General features: G+C 37.0%; 5 protein-coding genes across 5 annotated transcripts; 1 reads left to right on the top strand and 4 right to left on the bottom strand.

The window, feature by feature from the left end:
- Window positions 1-89: 89 nt before the first annotated feature.
- Window positions 90-500, bottom strand: LOC131325130 (auxin-responsive protein SAUR23-like). The gene has a single exon (XM_058357202.1). The coding sequence runs from the start codon at window positions 498-500 to the stop codon at window positions 198-200; it is 303 nt and encodes a 100-aa protein (XP_058213185.1). The 3' UTR covers window positions 90-197.
- A 1,584-nt stretch (window positions 501-2,084) lies between these two features.
- Window positions 2,085-10,854, bottom strand: LOC131325104 (T-complex protein 1 subunit eta). The gene is made up of 14 exons (XM_058357175.1): window positions 10,628-10,854; window positions 9,788-10,048; window positions 8,618-8,743; window positions 8,314-8,517; window positions 7,538-7,707; window positions 7,320-7,455; window positions 6,721-6,837; window positions 6,456-6,575; window positions 6,257-6,355; window positions 6,078-6,167; window positions 5,588-5,675; window positions 4,081-4,169; window positions 3,896-3,970; window positions 2,085-2,500 (listed from the first exon to the last, which is right to left on the bottom strand). The coding sequence occupies exons 1-14, from the start codon at window positions 10,640-10,642 to the stop codon at window positions 2,402-2,404; spliced, it is 1,689 nt and encodes a 562-aa protein (XP_058213158.1). The 5' UTR covers window positions 10,643-10,854; the 3' UTR covers window positions 2,085-2,401.
- An 874-nt stretch (window positions 10,855-11,728) lies between these two features.
- Window positions 11,729-12,153, bottom strand: LOC131325105 (auxin-induced protein X15-like). The gene has a single exon (XM_058357176.1). It carries the CDS (start codon window positions 12,026-12,028, stop codon window positions 11,741-11,743), a length of 288 nt encoding a protein of 95 aa, XP_058213159.1. The 5' UTR covers window positions 12,029-12,153; the 3' UTR covers window positions 11,729-11,740.
- A 5,012-nt stretch (window positions 12,154-17,165) lies between these two features.
- LOC131325106 (auxin-induced protein X15-like) lies at window positions 17,166-17,771 on the bottom strand. Its single transcript, XM_058357177.1, has one exon. It carries the CDS (start codon window positions 17,634-17,636, stop codon window positions 17,349-17,351), a length of 288 nt encoding a protein of 95 aa, XP_058213160.1. The 5' UTR covers window positions 17,637-17,771; the 3' UTR covers window positions 17,166-17,348.
- An 823-nt stretch (window positions 17,772-18,594) lies between these two features.
- Window positions 18,595-19,244, top strand: LOC131325103 (auxin-induced protein 15A-like). Its single transcript, XM_058357174.1, has one exon. The coding sequence runs from the start codon at window positions 18,935-18,937 to the stop codon at window positions 19,220-19,222; it is 288 nt and encodes a 95-aa protein (XP_058213157.1). The 5' UTR covers window positions 18,595-18,934; the 3' UTR covers window positions 19,223-19,244.
- Window positions 19,245-20,870: the final 1,626 nt, after the last annotated feature.

The raw sequence follows: 20,870 nt of genomic DNA, 5'->3' as shown, positions 1-20,870 counted from the left end.
GTATTCCAAGATTGTTGATGAGTATTCATGGATTAGTTTTATGTTGTTAGGTTCTTTCTCAAGGGTGATGGAGATTGCTACACAATAACTTGAACTAGATATTCTGTTTCTCATTTCTCATACAGAATAAAAATATGTCATCTACATGGAAATGGACGTTCCTAATCTACAAAAGCGTTATGATGAATTCTCCACTCTCATAGTCCATTCAAAACAGAAGTAAGATCGAGGAAGGTATCTTCTCTGCAAGGAATAGTGAGACCACCCATAGGATGACTATACCCAAATTCTTCTTCAGCCTTACATAGCAACTCTTGGAACAAAGGTTGATTCAAGTATGATATTGGAACCAAAAACCTTTTCTTCTGAGACTCTCCAACATAAACTGCTAAATAGCCTTTCGGGACATGTGCAACATTGGGAGCTGTTTGGCTTGCAGGAAAAATAGACCGGAGAAGAAGAGCCTTTGCTTGAAGATTGCCTAGAAATCGGACTCCCATGACTTTTTGTAGAAGATAAAGAAAGAAACTTGATGAGATTTTGAAGAAGAGAAAAAGGGCTTTGAAAGAAGAAAATGTGAAGACCTGTGTTGGTACTTTGTCGAGCCTCTAACACACTAATATATAGAGAGACCGGTATATGGAGAGATAGAGGGGGAATGTTGTGTATGCAGCCATATGAATGTTGTAAGGAAAGGTTGGTAGGAGAGAAAACTTGCAAGAGACCATCACATGGTTATGTCCTCCCAGTTGAAATTAAAGGTGGGGACAATGGAGTTGGACTGTGTTCTGTTGGTAGTGTACTGCTTACCCCACAAAAACTTTGATTCAAACTAAACCAGTGGATTTTGATCCAAAGATAATGTCAAGATGGTTTGATTAGGGACAAAGTTGAGACATCTACCAAACAAAAAAACCAAATGGAAGATAGTGGTGAAGAAGTCTGGGAAGGGGAGTTGCAAGATTGACAGAAGCTACCATGTGAACTTGTAATATGCTGCTAGTAGACCATGTTCTTCAATGGGCCCCTTCTTATATATAGACTTCTCACCACCACTTGTTACCAAAAACAAAATCCTTTATTTCAATCCGACCCAGTGATTTGAAACCAAGTACTTGTGGGGTGCAAGGAGTATACCACTGCTTGCTGGTATGACTACAAACAAAACACGACGATGATGACAGATTTCAAAAATGGTGGTTTGTCTTCTCAACATGTAGTAATTTCAAAACTGAACCAATTTGGACCTTGTGCAAGCCTAACTTTTATGATCGGTTTTTTCCGTGAAAGGTTATCAGAGTCTTAAGATGTTCCTCTACACAAACTATTTCCCATATAATTGAGTGTCCAGGCCACTCTACGCTACTTGTAGTGTCATGTAATAATTAACCTCAAGGGATTGATTTAAGACTTAAGAGCTTACTCCTTTCTAAGTCTTGGGTTTGAAATCTCAACTCATGTGAGTCCAATCTGTACGGGGCTTTTCATTTCGTCAGACTTCTCGTTACAGAGCGCAAGGAATGATCGTTGAAGTATCAGTTAAGGTGTGTGTAATTTTAATATCCCGAACACCTTGAGTTATCCTTCAAGGCCTCAAAAAAAGTTGATGTGTGCGTAAGCTGGCTCGGACATCCGGTCATAAAAACAAAAACACCTAGTGTTATCAAAAGAAATACTAATGGATCACAACGCGGAAATATCCTCGGGGCACCGAATGGCTTTCCATTTTTCCTTCTGCCGAGATTCATTGTGCATTTAAGTGACGTCTGGGCTGCTTATTGTTGGGACGGTTTTCCCATGGGGATGCAAAGAGCCACTCCTAATAGTCTGGCTCATTAATTCATTGAGTAATATGATCGTTTTAAATTGCAAAAAAGTAGAATTAGATTTTTTTTTCAAAGTTGCAATCTTATTTTTTGCAAGATAATGTATTCCAAAATCATATCAAATAATGTCCAATAAACTTGACTGCAGACTTGATGTTCTCCACGAACATAACAAAATGGACTATCTCAATCAATCATTGATGTGAGATTGTTCAAAAAGTTTATGGGCTGGGATTGAAGAGGAGCCAGACTCAAAACTACAAAAACCCAAATTCATTGCAGAGAGAGAGAGAGTTTGTAAAACTCAAAAACACCAATTCATTGCAGAAAGAAACTACAGATCACAGTGAATTAAAACCCAAAAATACCGATTCATTGCACAAAGTAACTACAGATCACAGCGAAAATTAAAAACCCAAAAATACCAATTCATAGCACAAAGAAACTACAGATCACAGTGAATTTTGCCAAGCTTAGCCGAAGTTCTGTAGTGTTCAGCACTGGGAGAAGAATCGGTATTTTGAAAGCCACCAAAACTTTGATCTGTTACAACAAGGATTTGGGATGTGGAAAGCCTATCGCCTCCGCATTCCTCGTCCACCACGACCACGGAAAGCAGCTCCACCACGACCTCTACCACCCATTGCAGCAGCATCTCCCTGAGCACTTTCTGACTGCATTGCCAACATTAAATCAGTAATGTAAAAACAGCGAAAATCAATATATCCACAAGACAATTTCACGCACACAGTGCATCAAAGATTACATATCCAGATGATGACTACAAATAACCCAGATTTCCTAGAAGATGTGGCAGAGAGATGCATGTGCTGTGGGGTTAAAACTACAAAAGTCTATGATAGGCAGTGAGAAGTCACGAGCATCGAGAAGTTCAGTAAAATTAATTTGAATGTAAATCACTAATCAGACCATAAAAAGAATCTAGGATCAACCACCTCAATTAGGCTTGCATTCACCCGAACAGAAAGTAAATTTCAAAGCCATATTCATCCACCAAAGGATCGAGGACTAATTTTTTTTTATCTGGCCTTCCTTATGACCAGTGTCCTTCCATTTTCCTTGTTCCTAATTCTCCATCGCGCATCTACATGCAATTTCTTCAAAACTTTCAAGATGACATCATTTTGATGCCCTTTAACTACTCTCATGTACAGATGATAAGTATTACCACTTTCATTAGCATAACTGTTTTTGATGTATTGTCTAATGTTCTCAAGAAATAGGCCGACCAAGTTTCAAAATCTACAGATCTCCACTTCAAATGAAACTGCCTTTAAAAGATTTTGCTTGTGAAATGGAAAACAAGGTATACTCTGTATTTTCATACATGAGGCTCAGCTTTACTTTCAGCAGTCCTGGAGAGTCTTGTAAGAGAGCTCTTATCCAAAGACATCATTCCAGTGATTCCAACATGATGGATTGGCAATCTCAGTATGAATTCTCCATTCAAAACTATGTTTTGAGCAATTTCAATACATTATCACTTTGAACAATGATTTAGAGATGTAACTGAAGCAGCTAGCTGATCATTGTGATCAAGCACCAATCTTGATGAATTGACCATGTAATAGATAAAATATACTCCTGATTCCTGACATTGAAGTGCAATATTTTGCATCCATAAAAACTTAGCAATAACAACTTCTAAGCTAGTGCTCAATAGCTGCATCTTATGAGACAGATAGAAAAATGACAGCACATGTATGGACCTTTTCATCATTTTGTACACAACCGAAAGGTCACCACAACAATTTTGGTCTATAGATTCAAGTCCGCCACACTTCCTAAGTAAATCTAGGATATGAAAGCCCCAATTCCATAAGTTCTTGAAACCAATTCCATAAGTTCTTGAAACCATGCCAACCACCATCACCTCTTTGGGCTCTTTGGGACCACTGTATGATACTAAAGAGAAGCAAGGACTCGAAGAAGGAAACTGAAGAAAACACTTTATTGAGAAATAGTACGACAGTAATATATCAGTTTGATAGTACGACCAGATCCTCTATGGAGAGAATCAGTATCAACTTAGAACGAAGCACACATACCTTTGGGTTTTTCACTGTCTCATCCACACTTAAGACGAGGCAGGCTGCTTCAGTAGCCGCATTTATGGCATTGATCTGCAACAAAGGTCTCAAAGTCATCATAGATGTTGAAAAGGCTAAAAAAACATCAGCAATAAAAGAATAGATCAAAACTAGCACCCGGTAAAGTAAAAGCTAAGAGATACCTTGACTACTGCTGGCTCCCACACAAAATTAGCATAATTATCAGCAATTCCACCAGTGTTAATATCCACCCCATACAATGCACCCTCACCTGTTCAAAACATTGTCAGCATGAAATACAATATGACATGGCGACTGCAATAGTGACCGATCTATTCGACCCACTCCAGAGTCTATAACCAAATATATACCATGACCATCATATTGATAATTAACTCTTTATCTCACATAACTTATTTGAATCTCTTCTGAATTTTGTTGAAGTAAATAGAGTAAACTGACACATATTTCCTAAATTTCTGAAAGATGTTACTCATCCTACCCATAAGTCTACAACCACACCCAAATCACACACCCACTCACAAATGTGTGGAGTGTGTGGACTCCACACATTTGTGAGTGGGGTGTGTAAATGAGTGTATGATTTGGTGTGGTTGTAGCACCCACACATTTGTGAGTTGGGTGTGATTTGGGTGTGGTTGTAGCATTTTTGCTCATCCTACTCAAAAATTATCTTCAAATTTAACAAAGTAGAAGCAGTTTGCAGTACTTTCTAGTGACCTCTGTGTGCACTCCGCCTATTGTAAGGGGACCTTCAGCGACATGAAAGAGAATGCCGGGAAAGAAGCTAAAGATGGAGGACAAAAGAAAGAGTCACTCCATCTTAACACAAAAGAGCATTTCACGGAAATTAGATCCCACCGAAAGTTGAAACATCTCTGCCAGCTGAAAAACTGTATGGAATACCAATCTAAATGCTTCACAGCTACAAGCAGCAAGAAATGGATGCACAAAACACTACAGCCTAGTGCAACCAAATTCGTTGCTGCTTACTTCGGAGAGCCCAAGCTAGATGCTTGTACTACCAAGTTTTGCTGACTGCTGGTGGTAGCTGACTTCTACTCAAGCATAAAGACTTCTAAGGTTTTTCCCCTTACTAAATGACTGGAGCCTTGATTTGGGCATTGTACTAGTGCGTAGGGTAGGGCTCCTTTATGCCACGGCCACAAGGTGCACAGCTATCCCAAATCAAGGAATGGAATCAATTCTAGCAGCACCCACCAGCGAAAATTGAGCTTGGTTTGGTTGGTAGAGGCCACCCAAGTTGTATCGCCAGCCTGCTAGCTCATTTTGAAGAATTAAAAGGCCAACAGGCCAGAGGGTGGCCATCAACAAAGAAATGTTCAACACACAGCAGGCACATTTTATTTTATTTTTATCTAAATTACTCTGTAATAAAGAGTATTTCAACATAAAAGATGTTCCAAAACCTAATGTTCTTATTGTGGTGTTGCGGGGTAGCATCCTAAATCGCTTACTGGACATAAACCCACAAGTTACTGCAACCAAGCTAAAGGCACATCATAGACGGGAAATTAATGGAATTGGAACCCACTAAAACAGCATTCAACTCATTATGCTCTTACGACCACATCAGCAGAAACGGGGTAGCAAGTTTCCGTCCAAAATAAAATAACAAAATGGACAAAGGACAGGAAAAAAGCTAACCAGTCTGTAGTGCATGTTTCTGTCTCAGTTTGTTCAGCACATCAGTCGCATCAAAACCAGCATTGTCACAGAGTTGTCGTGGGATAACCTGTAACACACAAGGTGCGTAGTGCACACATTACCATATGCAATTTTTTCAAGTTGTTGAATACCCCTGAAACTTCATTAAAAGGAAGACCAACAACTACTCACAAAACACGTTTTATGAAGCAGAAGTATTGTAGTACCTCACTGAATGGGTAACATATAATTAGCACCATTTGATTTGCACCAGACACTACAATAGCTAATTTCTAGCCATCTACAGGCATGCAAGCGAGCCATTATAGTGGCAATTAACAATAACGCCTAATAAAATACAGCTGTAGAGTCTAGTCACAGGATCCAAATCCTATATAGGATTGCTTCAAAAGTTACATGAGCTAAATAGTAGATCAGGAAAGCAAACCATCTTCAAGCAAATGAAACAGGAAAACCTAGTAACAGTTACCTCAAGAGCTTTAGCGTAAGAGTTAATAAAAAGCTGCGACTTTCCAGCTATTGTCCGTGCATGCTGCCTCAAATATCGGCTTATCTCCATCTGCAACCACAAATTACAATGTCAAACATCAACCCAGTGCACTCACATTTTACAAAACCAACATCTCTCAAGCAGCAATAAGATCGTACATCTATTGCACCACCACCAGCCACAACAGTAGAATTCTTCATAGCTCTTCTAACAATCATGATTGCATCATGTAAACTCCGTTCAGCTTCCTCAATGAACTGACATCATTTCAGACAAAAAAATATTAGGGCCATCATTATCTGTATCGTGCACCCATACTTTGGTGCACCCTTCAAATACAAAAGAATGTTGACATACCTGATCGGCTCCACCACGGAGAACTATAGTGGCTGTCTGACCAGATGGGCATCCGCTAAATATGTTAAACCGCTCATTCCCAACTTGCCTCTCCTCAAAAAGCTCACAAGATCCAAGAACCTACAAACCAATCAAATCTCAACAACTTCAGTTGGATTGAGAGAGAAAACACAAGCAGTTTCAAACATATGGATTACTAACAGCCAAAGTGCCTGATGGTTGAGTTTCTTCATTGTCTAAAACCATGAGATAAAAGGAGGAAAACCTCATCAATAATGTTATTAATAGATGTCTGTACTGTTCCACCCGTTGCAGCTGCAACTCGTTGCAGATCCTCTTCAGCAACTCGACCCGCACAAAATATATCTCGATCTGCAAAATACTGATACAAAAAAATCGGTGCTGTTATGATGTTGATCAATTTACCGGAAAAAAAAAGAACACCATTAAAAACATTGTCAACGCATAAAAATGACAAGTGAGAAGTGCAAAAGCTACGAAAGTAAGTGGCAGTTAAAAAACTAATACCACGGACTTTTGTAATTTTCTACATGCCACCACATTAATATGACTGAGACAGTGCCAGGCAGTGCACTTTTTCAGTTGAACTCTCCTCCAAAGGCCATCTTGCCACAACTTGCAACAGATTCTGAACTGGAAATTATGTCCAATGCCAACGTATTTTCATACAGCCAAGTCTAAAAATAGAATAACTTGCGTGTTTCTAAACAAAAAAACAGAAATAAACCATAACTGACAAAAACATGTTTTTGATGTACCTAGGCAACTAATAGATACAGTTAGAGTTCCAGGTACTATCAGAATCAATATTTAGATGCATTTATAAAAGGTGAAGTCAAAAACCTGTGTGCCTAGATCACCAATAGCGAGTCGTGAAAGCACAATTTTGGCCCCACTTTTCACACATTTATCCAACTTATCATAAATAATATTCCATTCTGCATCAACAATTGACTGATACTGTGAAGGATCTGAAAGTCTGCATCAAGAAAGACAATCCATCAGAAATGCTATGCAGCAGTTCTCAAGACATGAACACCAAAATGTAGCTACAACCATACCTTATCTCGGCATTTTCTTTCTCTGATTTCAGCTCCAATTCAATGTTTAATAGGAGAATTTTGGGCATTACAAACTTCTTTGGTTGCTGCTCAAAACCAGCGTATGAGAATGTCTTTTTGAAGGCAACGCCATTTACAAGGAAGGAGTCCCGCATGTTACCTCCTGGAACCTATAAAACCAAGCCTACAAACAATGAATGCAGGTATATATTTGGATCAAAAGTGTTAAAGGTTCTTGCCTACTTAGTGGTTACCTACACGTTCTATACTACAAAACAATACCAACATGGTGCAATTCATCATACACACTACAAAGTTTGATATAGTTTCTTTTACTCTGTCCTTGGCATTTTCTGTGTGTCCTTAGTCTCATGATGTAGTAATTTACAGGGGCACTATTGTGTTTTTATGTTATTTTAGTTGCTTTGAGTGTTTGCACCTAGCTAACCATACATATAGACCTAGGTTTTCCTTCCTTGGCAGCTTTTAATCATTTCAAGAATAGAATTATCAAGAGCATTCCTCTTTTTATTCCCATTTGGGAATCTCTCTAGAATTCTCATTGGAAAGTTTGGTTTGCATTAAAGTAAATTAGAACAAAAACTCCAAGGGACAATATTTCAAATACTCAGTAACATGGCACTGAACATGAAGATGAAGAACATTTTTAAAAAAAAGCCCACGCCTATACATGCAGATCAAAGAATCAAAGATGACAATGAGACAGATAAATAACCTATCCAATATTATTGCTGCCTAATGAAAAATGTGATTACCTTCTTGATTCCAATCATATTCAGCCTGTCGTCACTGCCAATTGCAAGGACAGCATCCACAACCATGGTTGCAAAGAACTCCTTTTCTCCACCAATAAGCTTTGAAGACAAAGTTGTAGCAGCACAATTTGCGAGTAAACGTTTCTTTTCTTGTAGACTTTTTCCTTCTATGCTACTGGCTAGTTCTTTGACCTTCTCAATTGCCTATTGAAAAATGTGATATCAAAGATGCACAAGTACAAGGCCTTTGACCATGTCAATAAAAAAGATAAAAGAAGAAGTAATATGTTCATGAAAAACACACCAAGTACGCTGCAGTGCGAAAACTCCGGATTAGATTTTGAGGGTGGACCCCGTCCTCAATAAAAGGCTTGGCCTCCTTCAGAAATTCCCCTGCAAGCAGAACCACAGTAGTAGTTCCATCACCAACCTGCACCACAACGACAATATGCACAAAGTCATTTGAATGACTAACTCAAGAGCCTCATAACAACTTCACAATAGACATCAACCATCAAGTGTTATATTGCACCCATAACAAATCAACAAGTAATATTCTCCACCCCACTTAATCCACGATTCAAATACCAATGGAGAAAGAAAGAGAAGGGGAAGGTAAATTACAAGTTTCCTTTCTTGCTCATCTTTTTCCTCTTTCCTTTACAAGTTTCCTTTCTTGCTCATCGTTCTCTTGGTTAATCATGCTCATGTTTTACTTTATCTTTCCTTCGACACGAACCAAAAATACTTTAACATCAATTTTCTACGATTGCGTATAATTTCCTCACTTCCTTTCCCGCCCTTTCTCTTCTTTTCTCCTCCTTCTCACAAGTTCCAAAGAGCCTAAGTTTGTTAGCATAAAACTCCAAACAATTGTCTCCCCTACAACATAGGTAAGTTAAATTAATTTATTTCATTTTGCAGAACTCTAAACCTTGGGAGGAGATAAGATAAACAACTCAGAGAAAACCAATGTTTGATGAAGCCCAATTTGAGTTACAAAAGTTAAATTCCACAAAAAATTCAAACCTAAAAATTAATATTATGTAGGATTTTGCAAGAGAGAGTTTAGCAGAATGTTTCTCAAACACATGCAATTTCAAAAGGAAATGTAAATGTTCAAAATACCCATCCACGTTGTCATTGTCACTATTTTCTCTAGAAAAACCTATATAGAAGTGTGTGTGTGTGTGCGCGCGCGTGTTTCATCCGGGACATCTACATGAAATACACCCTGCCACTTTGAAGCAAAAAAACATTTTCCCAATTCAAGACACGAGAGGAACTTATTTCTAAAATTCCCAATTCATCTACAGCAGCAAGGGTGTCAAATTCCCATAACACCAAAATAGAATTAGCATCAACCGTAACAGACAACAGCATGAAAGCAACTGATCCGCACTGTGAAAATACACGGATTAATTGCCTACAACACTTGCAGCAGCAAATAAAAGCAATAGTAATGTAATTATACCTCAGAATCCTGAGACTTGGCAATATCAACAAGGATCTTAGCAGCTGGGTGAACAATGTCAAGAAGTTTCATGATTGTGGCACCGTCATTCGAAATGGTGGTATTGCCTTTCTCATCATGGATCAGCTTGTCCATACCCCTTGGCCCAAGAGTGGTGCGCACGACATCTGCCACAGCCATGCACGCATTTATGTTGCTCACCAGTTGTGCCTTCCCTTGGGACGTGTCCGTCCCTTCCTTAAGCAATATGATCTGAGGTTGCTGTTATTTCCATTGCCGCCGATGCCACCACAACCAAAACAACAGTGGAATAAGAAAACTAAGGGTGTGTTCCACTAATTAAAGTAACTACTTATTTTTTGAATTGAAGGTGATGTATTACGAGAGAATGACATGTCTCGTAAAGCAGAAAATAAATATTTAAAAGATAAGGACCTTAGCGGAACGAGGTCTAAAACTCAGTAAACTTGAGGAATGAAAGGTCCCCATTGTACAAACTGTCGTCTGCTTGGTTGCCGAGAAAACAGAGCGTAACGGAAAAAAAATAAAAATGACACTTGGAAAAGTTTGTTCAGCGACATGTTCTGGTATTTCACCAACTGTAAAGTAGTGGGAACCATGAGAAATGAATTGAATTCTCACTTTGTCCCCGATGGATGGTCCATTTTCAGTAGTCGTGGAACTTTCGGATCAAAACAACGTACTTTCATAACTAATTTTTCAAGGTTCCCATACCGTTCAAAAGATCGCAAAAGTTTTAATTGCGAGCTTTTGAACATTAGTAAATACGTACTTGTAAATAGAAATTTATAGAAAGAGAGAGAGAGAGAGAGAGAGTACCATCATAGCCGTCATTGCGAGTGGCGGAGGGTGTAGAGAGAGAAGCGGGGATGTCGGATTCCGGCGAGGAATGAACGGCGGCGAGTAGATCGGTGAGGGCGGTGCAGGGGTTAGGGTTTTGGTCCCGCTGTTCAGCTCTTAGGTAATGTGTCTCTGTGCCCTTTTCTCGGCTCTTGTGGTTGATTCGAATTTTTGCTGAATTTATTTAGGCCCCTGAGGTTTCCCTATGAGCCAGATTCCCCCTTGAGGTCATGGAAATTACAACCCCTCCCCTGACGTTAAAAACACTTTACCCCTTCCCGTTAAGTGGACGTTACCTCTGTGAGTGGAATCTTGCTGACCTCATCCAAAAACCTCTGCTGAATCTGCTGATGGATACAAAGATTTTTATTAGGGTTTGTTATATACTTTTTCAGATTTGATTAGGGTTTGTTAAATCTGGACAGGATTGGGTAACTATCAAGGGTTTAGATTAATACTAGAAATTAATAAAATCTGTATATATATGTATATACTTCAGTTCGGTCGGGTTAGATTAAAAACTCCAAAAGCCAAACCCGAACCAAAAAATCCTAAACCGGAAAACTGAAACCGATCGGGCCATATGTGGGACCGACCGAACCCGACTAGCTTTTTTGGTCGGTATTTTTCGGTTGGTTCGGATTTTTGGTTTTCCATAACACTACAAGAGAGAGTAAAAGGGGTTTTCGGTTTTCCGTAACACCGCTACAAGAGAGAGTAAAAGGAGGCCGTATCCCAACTAGTTACCTTCCAACCAGTCCGGTCCAGTTTTGGATCATTTGTGAGCCATTCCCGAGTCCACGACAATGATCGAAACTAATCACTTTCTAGAGCTCGTCGAGAACAAGGACCATTCAAAAAATTACGTTTATCGGATATCGTTTGATATGATTTCGGCATTAAAGATGATTCTACTCAATCAAAATGAAGTGATTCAATTCCTACCAATTCATTTCCCAGCTAAAAACATATTTACATTGATTCAGCTAGAGACACTCCGAACTCTTCTAACTCAAAATGGAGTGATCAATCCAAAAACAAGAAATTCAGAATTGTGGACTACAATTTTGGTATCTCTCATTGAGTTCATGCTTATGAGCACTTCAAGCTACATGTGACATCAATGAAGGTCTCTTCTCTGCAAGGGATCGTAAGCCCGCCCATCGGATGATCGAATCCAAATTCTTCTTCAACGTTACTCAACAATTTCTGAAATAAAGGGTGTCTCAAATATTCAATTGGAACAACAAATCTCTTCTTCTCCTTTTCACCAACATAAACAGCTAGGTGGCCTTTTGGCACATCCAAAGCCATTGAAGTCGAGAAAACTCTTCCAATAACTTGCTTAGCTTGAAAGATACCCGGCAATCGAATACCCATGATTTTCCAAGGTCTTTTGTTCTAAGTGGATAAAAAGATCTAGAGAGTGAAATATAATCTCAAGATTATTTATGAAGACAAAGAGAAGCTAGCTTTGGTTGTGAGTTTCCATTGAAAGAACTTGGAATCTGTATATATATAGACTAGAGAGAGAGAGAGAGAGAGAGAGAGAGAGAGTGGTGAAGAGACCATTAGTTTAGGTACCAATCACATGGCTATGCTTCCTAACAAAAACACCATGTGGTGGTCTCGTGATTTAGTAGGGGGAAAACAGCTGAGGCCTACTTAAAGCCATCTGTCTAGGTGTCCGGTTGATGATCTAAACGTTTATCCAATTGACCAATTGGATCAAGGACTAAATTGTACAGACCAAAAATTCATGATGATTGATGCCCGTCCTGCATGTTGATTAGGCCAGCCATATGTGGCTATCATATTGAGAATTGTGGTGAATACTAACACAAAGGACAAACTAATTAAGGTTGTGGCTAAGAAGCATTTACGGACACACGATACAACACGAATTTGCGTGTACGGCATTTCTCATAAACGTAGGGAACATTTAGTATAGAACAACTTTATGTGTTACCGGTAGTTGATTGACATTTATATGGTAACAAATCCATTATTGGTATCAAACACACTAATGATGATATAAAGATCGTCTTAAATAGATTATTTGCTTTTGTATCATCCATGGCAATTTTTACCATATCTCAACATGCCTTTGCGTAATTCCAACAAAGAGATATACTAGAAAAAATGAAACGGGTATTCAGGAGTGTCCGAACGAGTCAACGTGAGGCTAGTAAATATTTCGTGCTCCTTCGATGGTTGGGACCTTTTGTCAACACCATGACCACCCAAGTTGGTTAGCTATTATGTTGGCACAAAGAATGCTTACTGACTTGCACAATGTCTAAATTAAATGGTTCTCTGCATAATGCTGACGTTTCTAAATTTCCAATTCACTTTGAGAAGGGTCTTTGGATGTAAACACCATGTTGGGTATCAAAACCTTCAATGATGTACTTGTTAATTTAAATCAAGGTGCAAAAATGTGAATATGGCCTTCAATAATGTTCTTGTTGCATGTCTAACATTTCAATATCTTTTTTTTTTTTTTTAGGCAATATACATCAGCGGGGGTTAGTGGAAGGTGTTAGTATTAGCACGGGTCCAGAGGCTATACACAGCCCTAACCCTCAAAGGGCATGCCCTCTGTGGGGTTCGAACCCAAGACTTTCCACAAAGAGAAGGCAGAGACTTATCAACTGCACCAAGCAGTGGTTGTCAACATTTCAATATCTTTTGGTTCTCTCATATATTGGATCACTTTCCTAATCATTCTATCTCACTTATTGGAACATTTCTTTCTGTTTTGTTCTTATGTTTCGATTTTGGCCATTGACTTGGTGGGTGTGTAATGGTTTAAACAAGCTACATTTGGTAATCAATGCCTACAAAAAAAAATGAATTGGCCAGGGTAGGCCTTGTTTGTTTCTAAATTTTACTTTGTTTTAACTTTGTTTTTCAATCATTACCCTATATCTTTTTTCAATCATTATTCTATTTCTTCAATTATTAATTTTATTCCTTTCTTTATCTCTCTCGACTCATTACCCCTCTCTCCAATCATTACCCTATTTTTCTCTCCACCTACTATCAAACCTAAATTACACAAAATTACCAAACTAACAAGGCCAATTATTTTTTACTTTTCGGTTTCGTTAATATTGTGATTTTGATCAAGTTCTGTTTCGTGGAGTTTTGGATGCATTAACTAATTTTTATTTGTTGTTTCTTTGGAAGGAAAACAATTCTTCAATTTTACAGGATGAACACAAGGGATGGTGATACTAAAAAGAAAGACATTTTTAGGAGCACGAAAAGTGATCGAAGGTTGGCACCATGGCAATAGCATCTACGACTTTCGCAACGGAGGTCACCATGGCAATAGCATCTACAATTGTGGATATTGACATATTTATACCCAGGGGTAGTCCTATGGTACACACCCTTTATTCGGAGGTGTACCGTACGCATCATGATTTTAAACCTTTGGATTTCAAAGTAAATAATCCAGACCACCCATTTCTTAAATCAATTAATAAAATAAAAAAATGGCTTAGCAGGTAACAGGTTGTTCTCTCTTCTTTGACTTTCTCTCTCTCTTCCTCATGTGTAAAATACTACAAATTATACAACATAACCACAATTGTTATGACAACACAAAAATTTGACACTTTCTTACCACAATGTGTCGTACCAAAAGAAATCGATCAAAAGATACTAGATACAAGATCAAAATATATCGTTGCACAATCAATAATTATTATACCCAAACAAGATACATGTCTAAAATATCACAAATTAAATATTGTATAACTTAACATCCTAACAGTCCTAATCGATCATTTAAAAAATACACTCACTAACGACATTTAGATTGTTCAGTCAATTTATATTTGGTATGAAACCTAGTCCTCTATTATAGTTGAATGTAATGTGGCCATGTGACTGTGACACAATAATGACGATCAAATCCGTTGAATTTTTTATGTTTGTTGATTAAGTCACCTACGTAATTTTTTGTCTCTATCAAGTTTAGGAAGCTCCATCATCGGCACGCAAATTGAATAATAGAATGATATTTTCCATCCAATTAAGTGTCTAGCTATAAGCCATCAACTTCATTCTTGGTACGAATGACTTAATTAATATTATGTAAAAGATAGACGATTTTGATAAAAAAAAATGCCTTACGTGGGGCTAAAATGGTGCATTATTATATTTTAATATTGTATTAAAATTGAACGACGAGATTTGTTGAAGTATGAAACTTCAAGGACTAACTATGTGATTTATTCTAAAAAATAATAACATTCTTTAAATAAAAAAAAAAGAACGAAGGGTTTAAGACTTGAACCCCAGATCTTTTAGATAAATGTCCAAACTCTAACACCTTATCACTATGGTACACAATTGAAAATTTGTAATTCTAAAGGCTATTAATTATATAATATTTTCTTGTATGTAAGGGCTTTATTTTCAGGCTGAAAATTTGAGAAGAGGCCTCAAATGACTCCATCCTAGTGCTGGGCCTACACTTGTAGATCAATATTATAGCCCATGTCATTGGTGTAAATCGAAATGTCGACTACAATAATTTTTTTTGAAAGAAAGTACAATGACAATAAATTTACAAAATTATTTAGATTTTACTTTCACGACCTAGTTTCAAGGACCACCATTAAATTTGGATTGGTACGCATAGGGTGAAGGTTTGACACCGATCCATGTGGCAAATATATAGTGCCAATTGTTAAGTGCACCGCCCTGAATATTGATAAGATTGGGTATTAATATAATTAAGTTCACCAATTAAAAAAAGGAGAGTAATTTTCACACTCTATTTTTTGATATTCACACTTATTTTTTTGTACTCCATTTTAGTGTTGAAATTGTATGCATTTGAGACAGTTGGATAATTATTTTTTTCGTGACCTCTCATTTTTCCACGAAGGAATTTTGATTTTTTGAATTAAATTTTGTAGAAAAATAATTTGATTTAGACTAATATTTTGAGAGGAAATTGTAGTTGTATTCAAAAATTTGGGTATAATACTTACTTTTTGGTGAATTTCTTGGATGAAAATTTTGTGCGAGAACTTCATTTTTAGTTTAAATTATTGAGGTATTGTGTAGGGACAAATAAGAATTTGAAAAAATAGTGTAGAGGGAATTGAAAATTAAGATAATATGGTGAAAATTTTAAAATTTGAAAAAATAATGTGGCGGGAATTGAAAATAATTAGTGGTATTGTATTTTGTCAATTATAACTATCGTTTACTGAACATTCTGATTGAATTTTTTTTATACGACACGTTGTGGATATGAAAACGCCAATTTATGGTGTTGTCATAACAAATGTGGTTATATTACTGAATTTGCGGTATGGTATTTTGCTAATAATAACTATCGTTAACTGAGCATTTCAATTGAATTTTTTTTATACGAAACGTTGTGGGTATGAAAACGTTAATTTATGGTATTGTCATAACAAATTTGGTTATATTACTGAATTTGAGGTATGATATTTTATTGATTATAACTATCGTTAATTGAACATTCTGATTGAATTTTTTTATACGAGACGTTGTGGGTATGAAAACGTCAATTTATGGTGTTGTCATAACAAATTTGGTTATATTACTGAATTTGTGGTATTTTAGACATGTGTTATTACAGAATATTTTAATTAATTTCCTTTGGTACGACACATTGTGGTAAGAAAACGTCAATTTATGGTATTGTCATAAAATTTGTGGTATTTAAATATGTTTTCTTTTGATATGACACATTGTGTTAAGAAAATGATAATTTTAGGTGTTGTCATAATAATTGTGGTTATTGTATAAAATTTGTGGCATTTTACAAATATTTTTGGCTTGGGTATAACAATTGTTGATTCTGGTACGACATATTTTGATTTTGTTACAGAATATCATACGAGTCAAAAAAAAATTGGTACGATTCATTGTGATAAGATAATGCCAATTTATGGTGTTGTTATAACATTTGTGGGTAACATTATTTAATTTTTGATATTGTACGTATATATTTGGTTAGGGTACAAATATTATGGATTTCAGTACGAATAATTATGGTTATATAATAACAATATTTTTTAATTATAGGTAACCTGCTAATGACCTGTTCAACAGGTAAATTTTAATGTACAAGTCGTAACTAGAATCATAAATATGCATTAGAAAACCAAAAATTGGCATAAGGAAAATCACAAATTGTCATAATTTAAGCATACGGTATACCCTGTGTACCATAGCTTCTTCCTATACCCAGTGGTCATCTTTATTTCTGCGAAAACCACACACAAATATATACATATTGACATATCACATCCACGTTACTTAAACAAAAATAGGATAAATTTCACGAATACCCCCTCTCGTATGAGAAATAACAATGAAATCTCATGTAACCAGTGCTTGTCAAATCGCCTTTGCAAACCTCAAACTGGATACAGCCAGGGGACTAGATTACGTAAACTTGGATGGATAGAGCTGTTTGATTAGCATAATTCAACTAACAATACGATTAAAGCTATTCCACTCAATCAAAATGAAGTGATTAATTCATACCAATTCATTTCCCAACTAAAAACATAGCTTTACATTGATCCAGCTAGAGACACTCCGAACTCTTCTATCTCAAAATGGAATGAATCCAAAAAGAAAAATATATATATCAAAATTGTGGACTAGAATTTTGGATTCTCTTTTGAGTTGATGCTTATCATGAGCAATTCAAGCTACATGTGACATCAATGAAGGTCTCTTCTCTGCAAGGGATTGTAAGCCCGCCCATCGAATGATTGAATCCAAATTCTTCTTCAGCTTTACTCAACAATTTCTGAAATGAAGGGTGCCTCAAATATGCAATTGGAACAACAAACCTCTTCTTCTCATTTTCGCCAACATAAACAGCTAGGTGGCCTTTTGGCACATCCAAAGCCATTGAGGTTGAGAAAACTCTTCCAATAACTTTCTTAGCTTGAAAGATCCCCGGCAATCGAACACCCATGATTTTCCAAGGTCTTTTGTTCTAAGTGGATAAAAAGATCCAAAAAGTGAAATGTGATCTCAAGATTGTTTATGAAGAAAAAGAGAAGCTTTGGTTGTGAGTTGCCATTGAAAGAACTTGGAATCTATATATAGAGAGAGAGCACAAGGGATACATGGTTAGGATTTTGAGATTGATTTTGTGGTGAAGTGACCATTGCATTAGGTATCACATGGCTATGCTTCCTAACAAAAAACACCATGTGGTGGTCTACTCAAGGCCATTTGTCTAACTAGCTAGGTGTCCGGTTGATGATATAAACGTTTACCCAATTGTCCAATTGGATCAAGGACTAAATAATACAGACCAAGAAATCATAATGATTGATACCCATCCTACATATTTGTTAGGCAACGCCATATTTGTTAGACACAACACGAACAAGCATGCACGACATTTCTCATAAATGTAGGGAACATATATTGTGTATAGAACAACTTTATGTTACCTGTAGTTGATGGACATTTATATGGTAACAAATCCATTGTCGGTACCAAACACATTAATGAAGATATAAAAGATCATCTTAAATAGATTATTTGCTTCTTCTTTTTTTACCATTCAGACATGGCGATTTTTACCGTGTCGTATTTCCAACAAAGAGTTACTCTGCATATACTAGAAAAAATCAAATGGGTATTCGGGCGTGTCCGAACGAGTCAACGTGAGGCTAGTAAATGTGTTGTGCTCCTCCGATGGGTGAAATTAAACCTTTTGTCAACACAATGACCACCCAAGTTGGCTAGCTGTGAATGCCCACTGCCTAACACAATGTCTAAATTAAATGATTCTCTGCATAATGCTGATGTTACTAAGAATCGAACTCACTTTGAGAATGGTCTTTGGATGTAAACAACATGTTGGGCATCAAAACCTTCAATGATGTTCTTGTTTAAATCAAGGTGTGCAGAAATGCGGATATGGCCTTCTCAAGTTGCTTGCTTTTTTCTTAGTTTGTGTCCCCAAAGTGGTAGGACACTATCTCTCACAACAAATAAACCAAAACCATGTGAATACCCTACCATTTCCTAAACCACTTGCCTTATTTTTCATTCATAGCTCTCCTCACTTTTATTTCCAAATTTAACAGATTGAAAATGTCTACATCCCTATATATACTCAAGGACTAGAAATAACATGTCATTTCAGAACAGTCCTCCACTTTGAAAAATAGTACAACATCCCACCTTTCATTTTGATTCAATTCAATTTCGACAACATTCCAAGGTCTTTTGGCTATTACAATTTCATTTTTTTACATGGGTATCCGATCAGCCACCATAACTCGGGCCAAACAAAAGCTCCAACGCTCCCTATCACCAGAAAACAGAACTCTCGATGTTCCAAAAGGCCATTTTACTGTCTACGTTGGAGAAAACCCTAAGCGTTTCGTCATCCCAGTATCTTACTTGAATCATTCCTTAGTCCAAGACTTGTTACATTGGGCTGAAGAAGAGTTCGTATTCAATCAACCGATGGGAGGTTTAACGATACCCTGCGGTAAAGATTACTTCATTAGCCTTACTTCTATGCTAAATGCTTCATAATTTTTGGTAGTCTCATCTTTGCTCTGGCATTCAAGTTTTTCTTTCTTTCTTTTTTCCTGTTTTCCTCCTTTTCTTAGCTTAAAAGGCTAACGCATGAGACTTTCAAGTTTGTCTCTTCAATATTGTAAAGTTGATTAGAGTTTAGAGATGCTTTCTTACAACTGTAATACCCTTGAAATTTTTAGTGCTATTCTTGTCTACTCAGATCCCAGGCTTCTTTTCTTTTTTTTCGGAAAATTTTTCGTATTTACTTTCTTTTACGAAAAAGTGAGTGTGAATATAAAAAATGAGAGTGTTAAAATCACTCCCCAAGAAAAAAATGCCGGTAATTTTTTTTGTCCCTTTTGGCTTTTTTTATTTTTATTTTTATGTGGCCCCCTTTTGCACTTTCGAGTACTTTTTCAACTTTCGGGACAACTTTTCTTTCTTTCTGGTTTCGCTCAGTGAGGTAAATCAAAAGTAGATGATTTTTTTACCAGAAACAGAAAATAATTGACAATAAACACAAAGATTCCAAGAAGAGAGGTTTATTTCGAAGAGAGATGTCAAGAGATCGAAGGCTTCGTAAGAAAATTAAAAATGGCGGCTTGTGAATTTAAACACAAAGAAGGGATTTGATCTCCATCATCTAGTAATCAAAATTTAAATTTGGAACCCCAAGGGGTTGGCGAAGTGGTTTAGGGATGAGAGTTAGGTGTGTACTCCATCCTAAGGTCTTAGATTCGATTTTCCTTACTAATAACTCTTGGGATTATCTCACCCTCATGCGTAAACAGCAATTAGTCTAAGGTGCATATAAATTGACCCGAGACACCTTGCATTTGGCTATGTTTGGTTTGGTTTGATGAAGTAGGAAGTGGAATAGAACGGTTATTCCTATGGAATGTCTACTCCAATGTTTGTTTGATTTCACTAAAAATTGAAGGAATAGTCATTCCACATGGAATTATTATTCATCCAAATAAAGGAATAGCTATTCCAATTGAAAAAAAGTAAAGAATTATAATTCCATTCCACCAATATCCCTTTTTCGAATTGTTAATGTCACTCGCATAATTACGAATGCCACTCCAAAATTTTCTATTCCATTCCACCATCCCTTCTTTGGGATGCTGCAAATTTCGTTATTGCTATTGATTCATAGCCACAACCAAACTTGGAAAGAGGAATGATTATTCCGACCTCAATTCCTCTTATTCCATTCCATTCTTAAATCCATTAATTCCTATTTCCATTCCATTCTATCTAACCAAACGCACCCTAGAAATTCAAGCATCGTAATTTACAAACTCAATAATTTGTACACTGTATAAATCATCTTTTTTTCCCCCAAAAGGGCCAAAACCACACACACGTTGTTTAGCATCCCGCGCATCCCACATTGGTAGAAACAAGGAAGCCTATCGGGCAGATAATGAATGTACTCTTTCATGCCCGGTAACTTGAACTTGAGCATCCGGGTCATGTTGTTAGGCCCAATAGCATTCAAGTTACCGGATCAATGGTTGATCTCCACGCAAGCTCTCGTAGAGACTATGAATCATCAAGGGGCCCAGCCAATATGCGCTGCGATGCCCCAGATATCCGCGGGCCACGCCCACACTCTGTTGATGATCCGTGCAGGACTAGAGCTATTGGCCCGGTAACT

This window comes from Rhododendron vialii, chromosome 5a (assembly GCF_030253575.1).
Source record: "Rhododendron vialii isolate Sample 1 chromosome 5a, ASM3025357v1".
NCBI classification, from domain to species: domain Eukaryota; kingdom Viridiplantae; phylum Streptophyta; class Magnoliopsida; order Ericales; family Ericaceae; genus Rhododendron; species Rhododendron vialii.
Note: the sequence above shows the minus strand (reverse complement) of the source record. Positions and strands in the feature narration are given on the sequence as shown.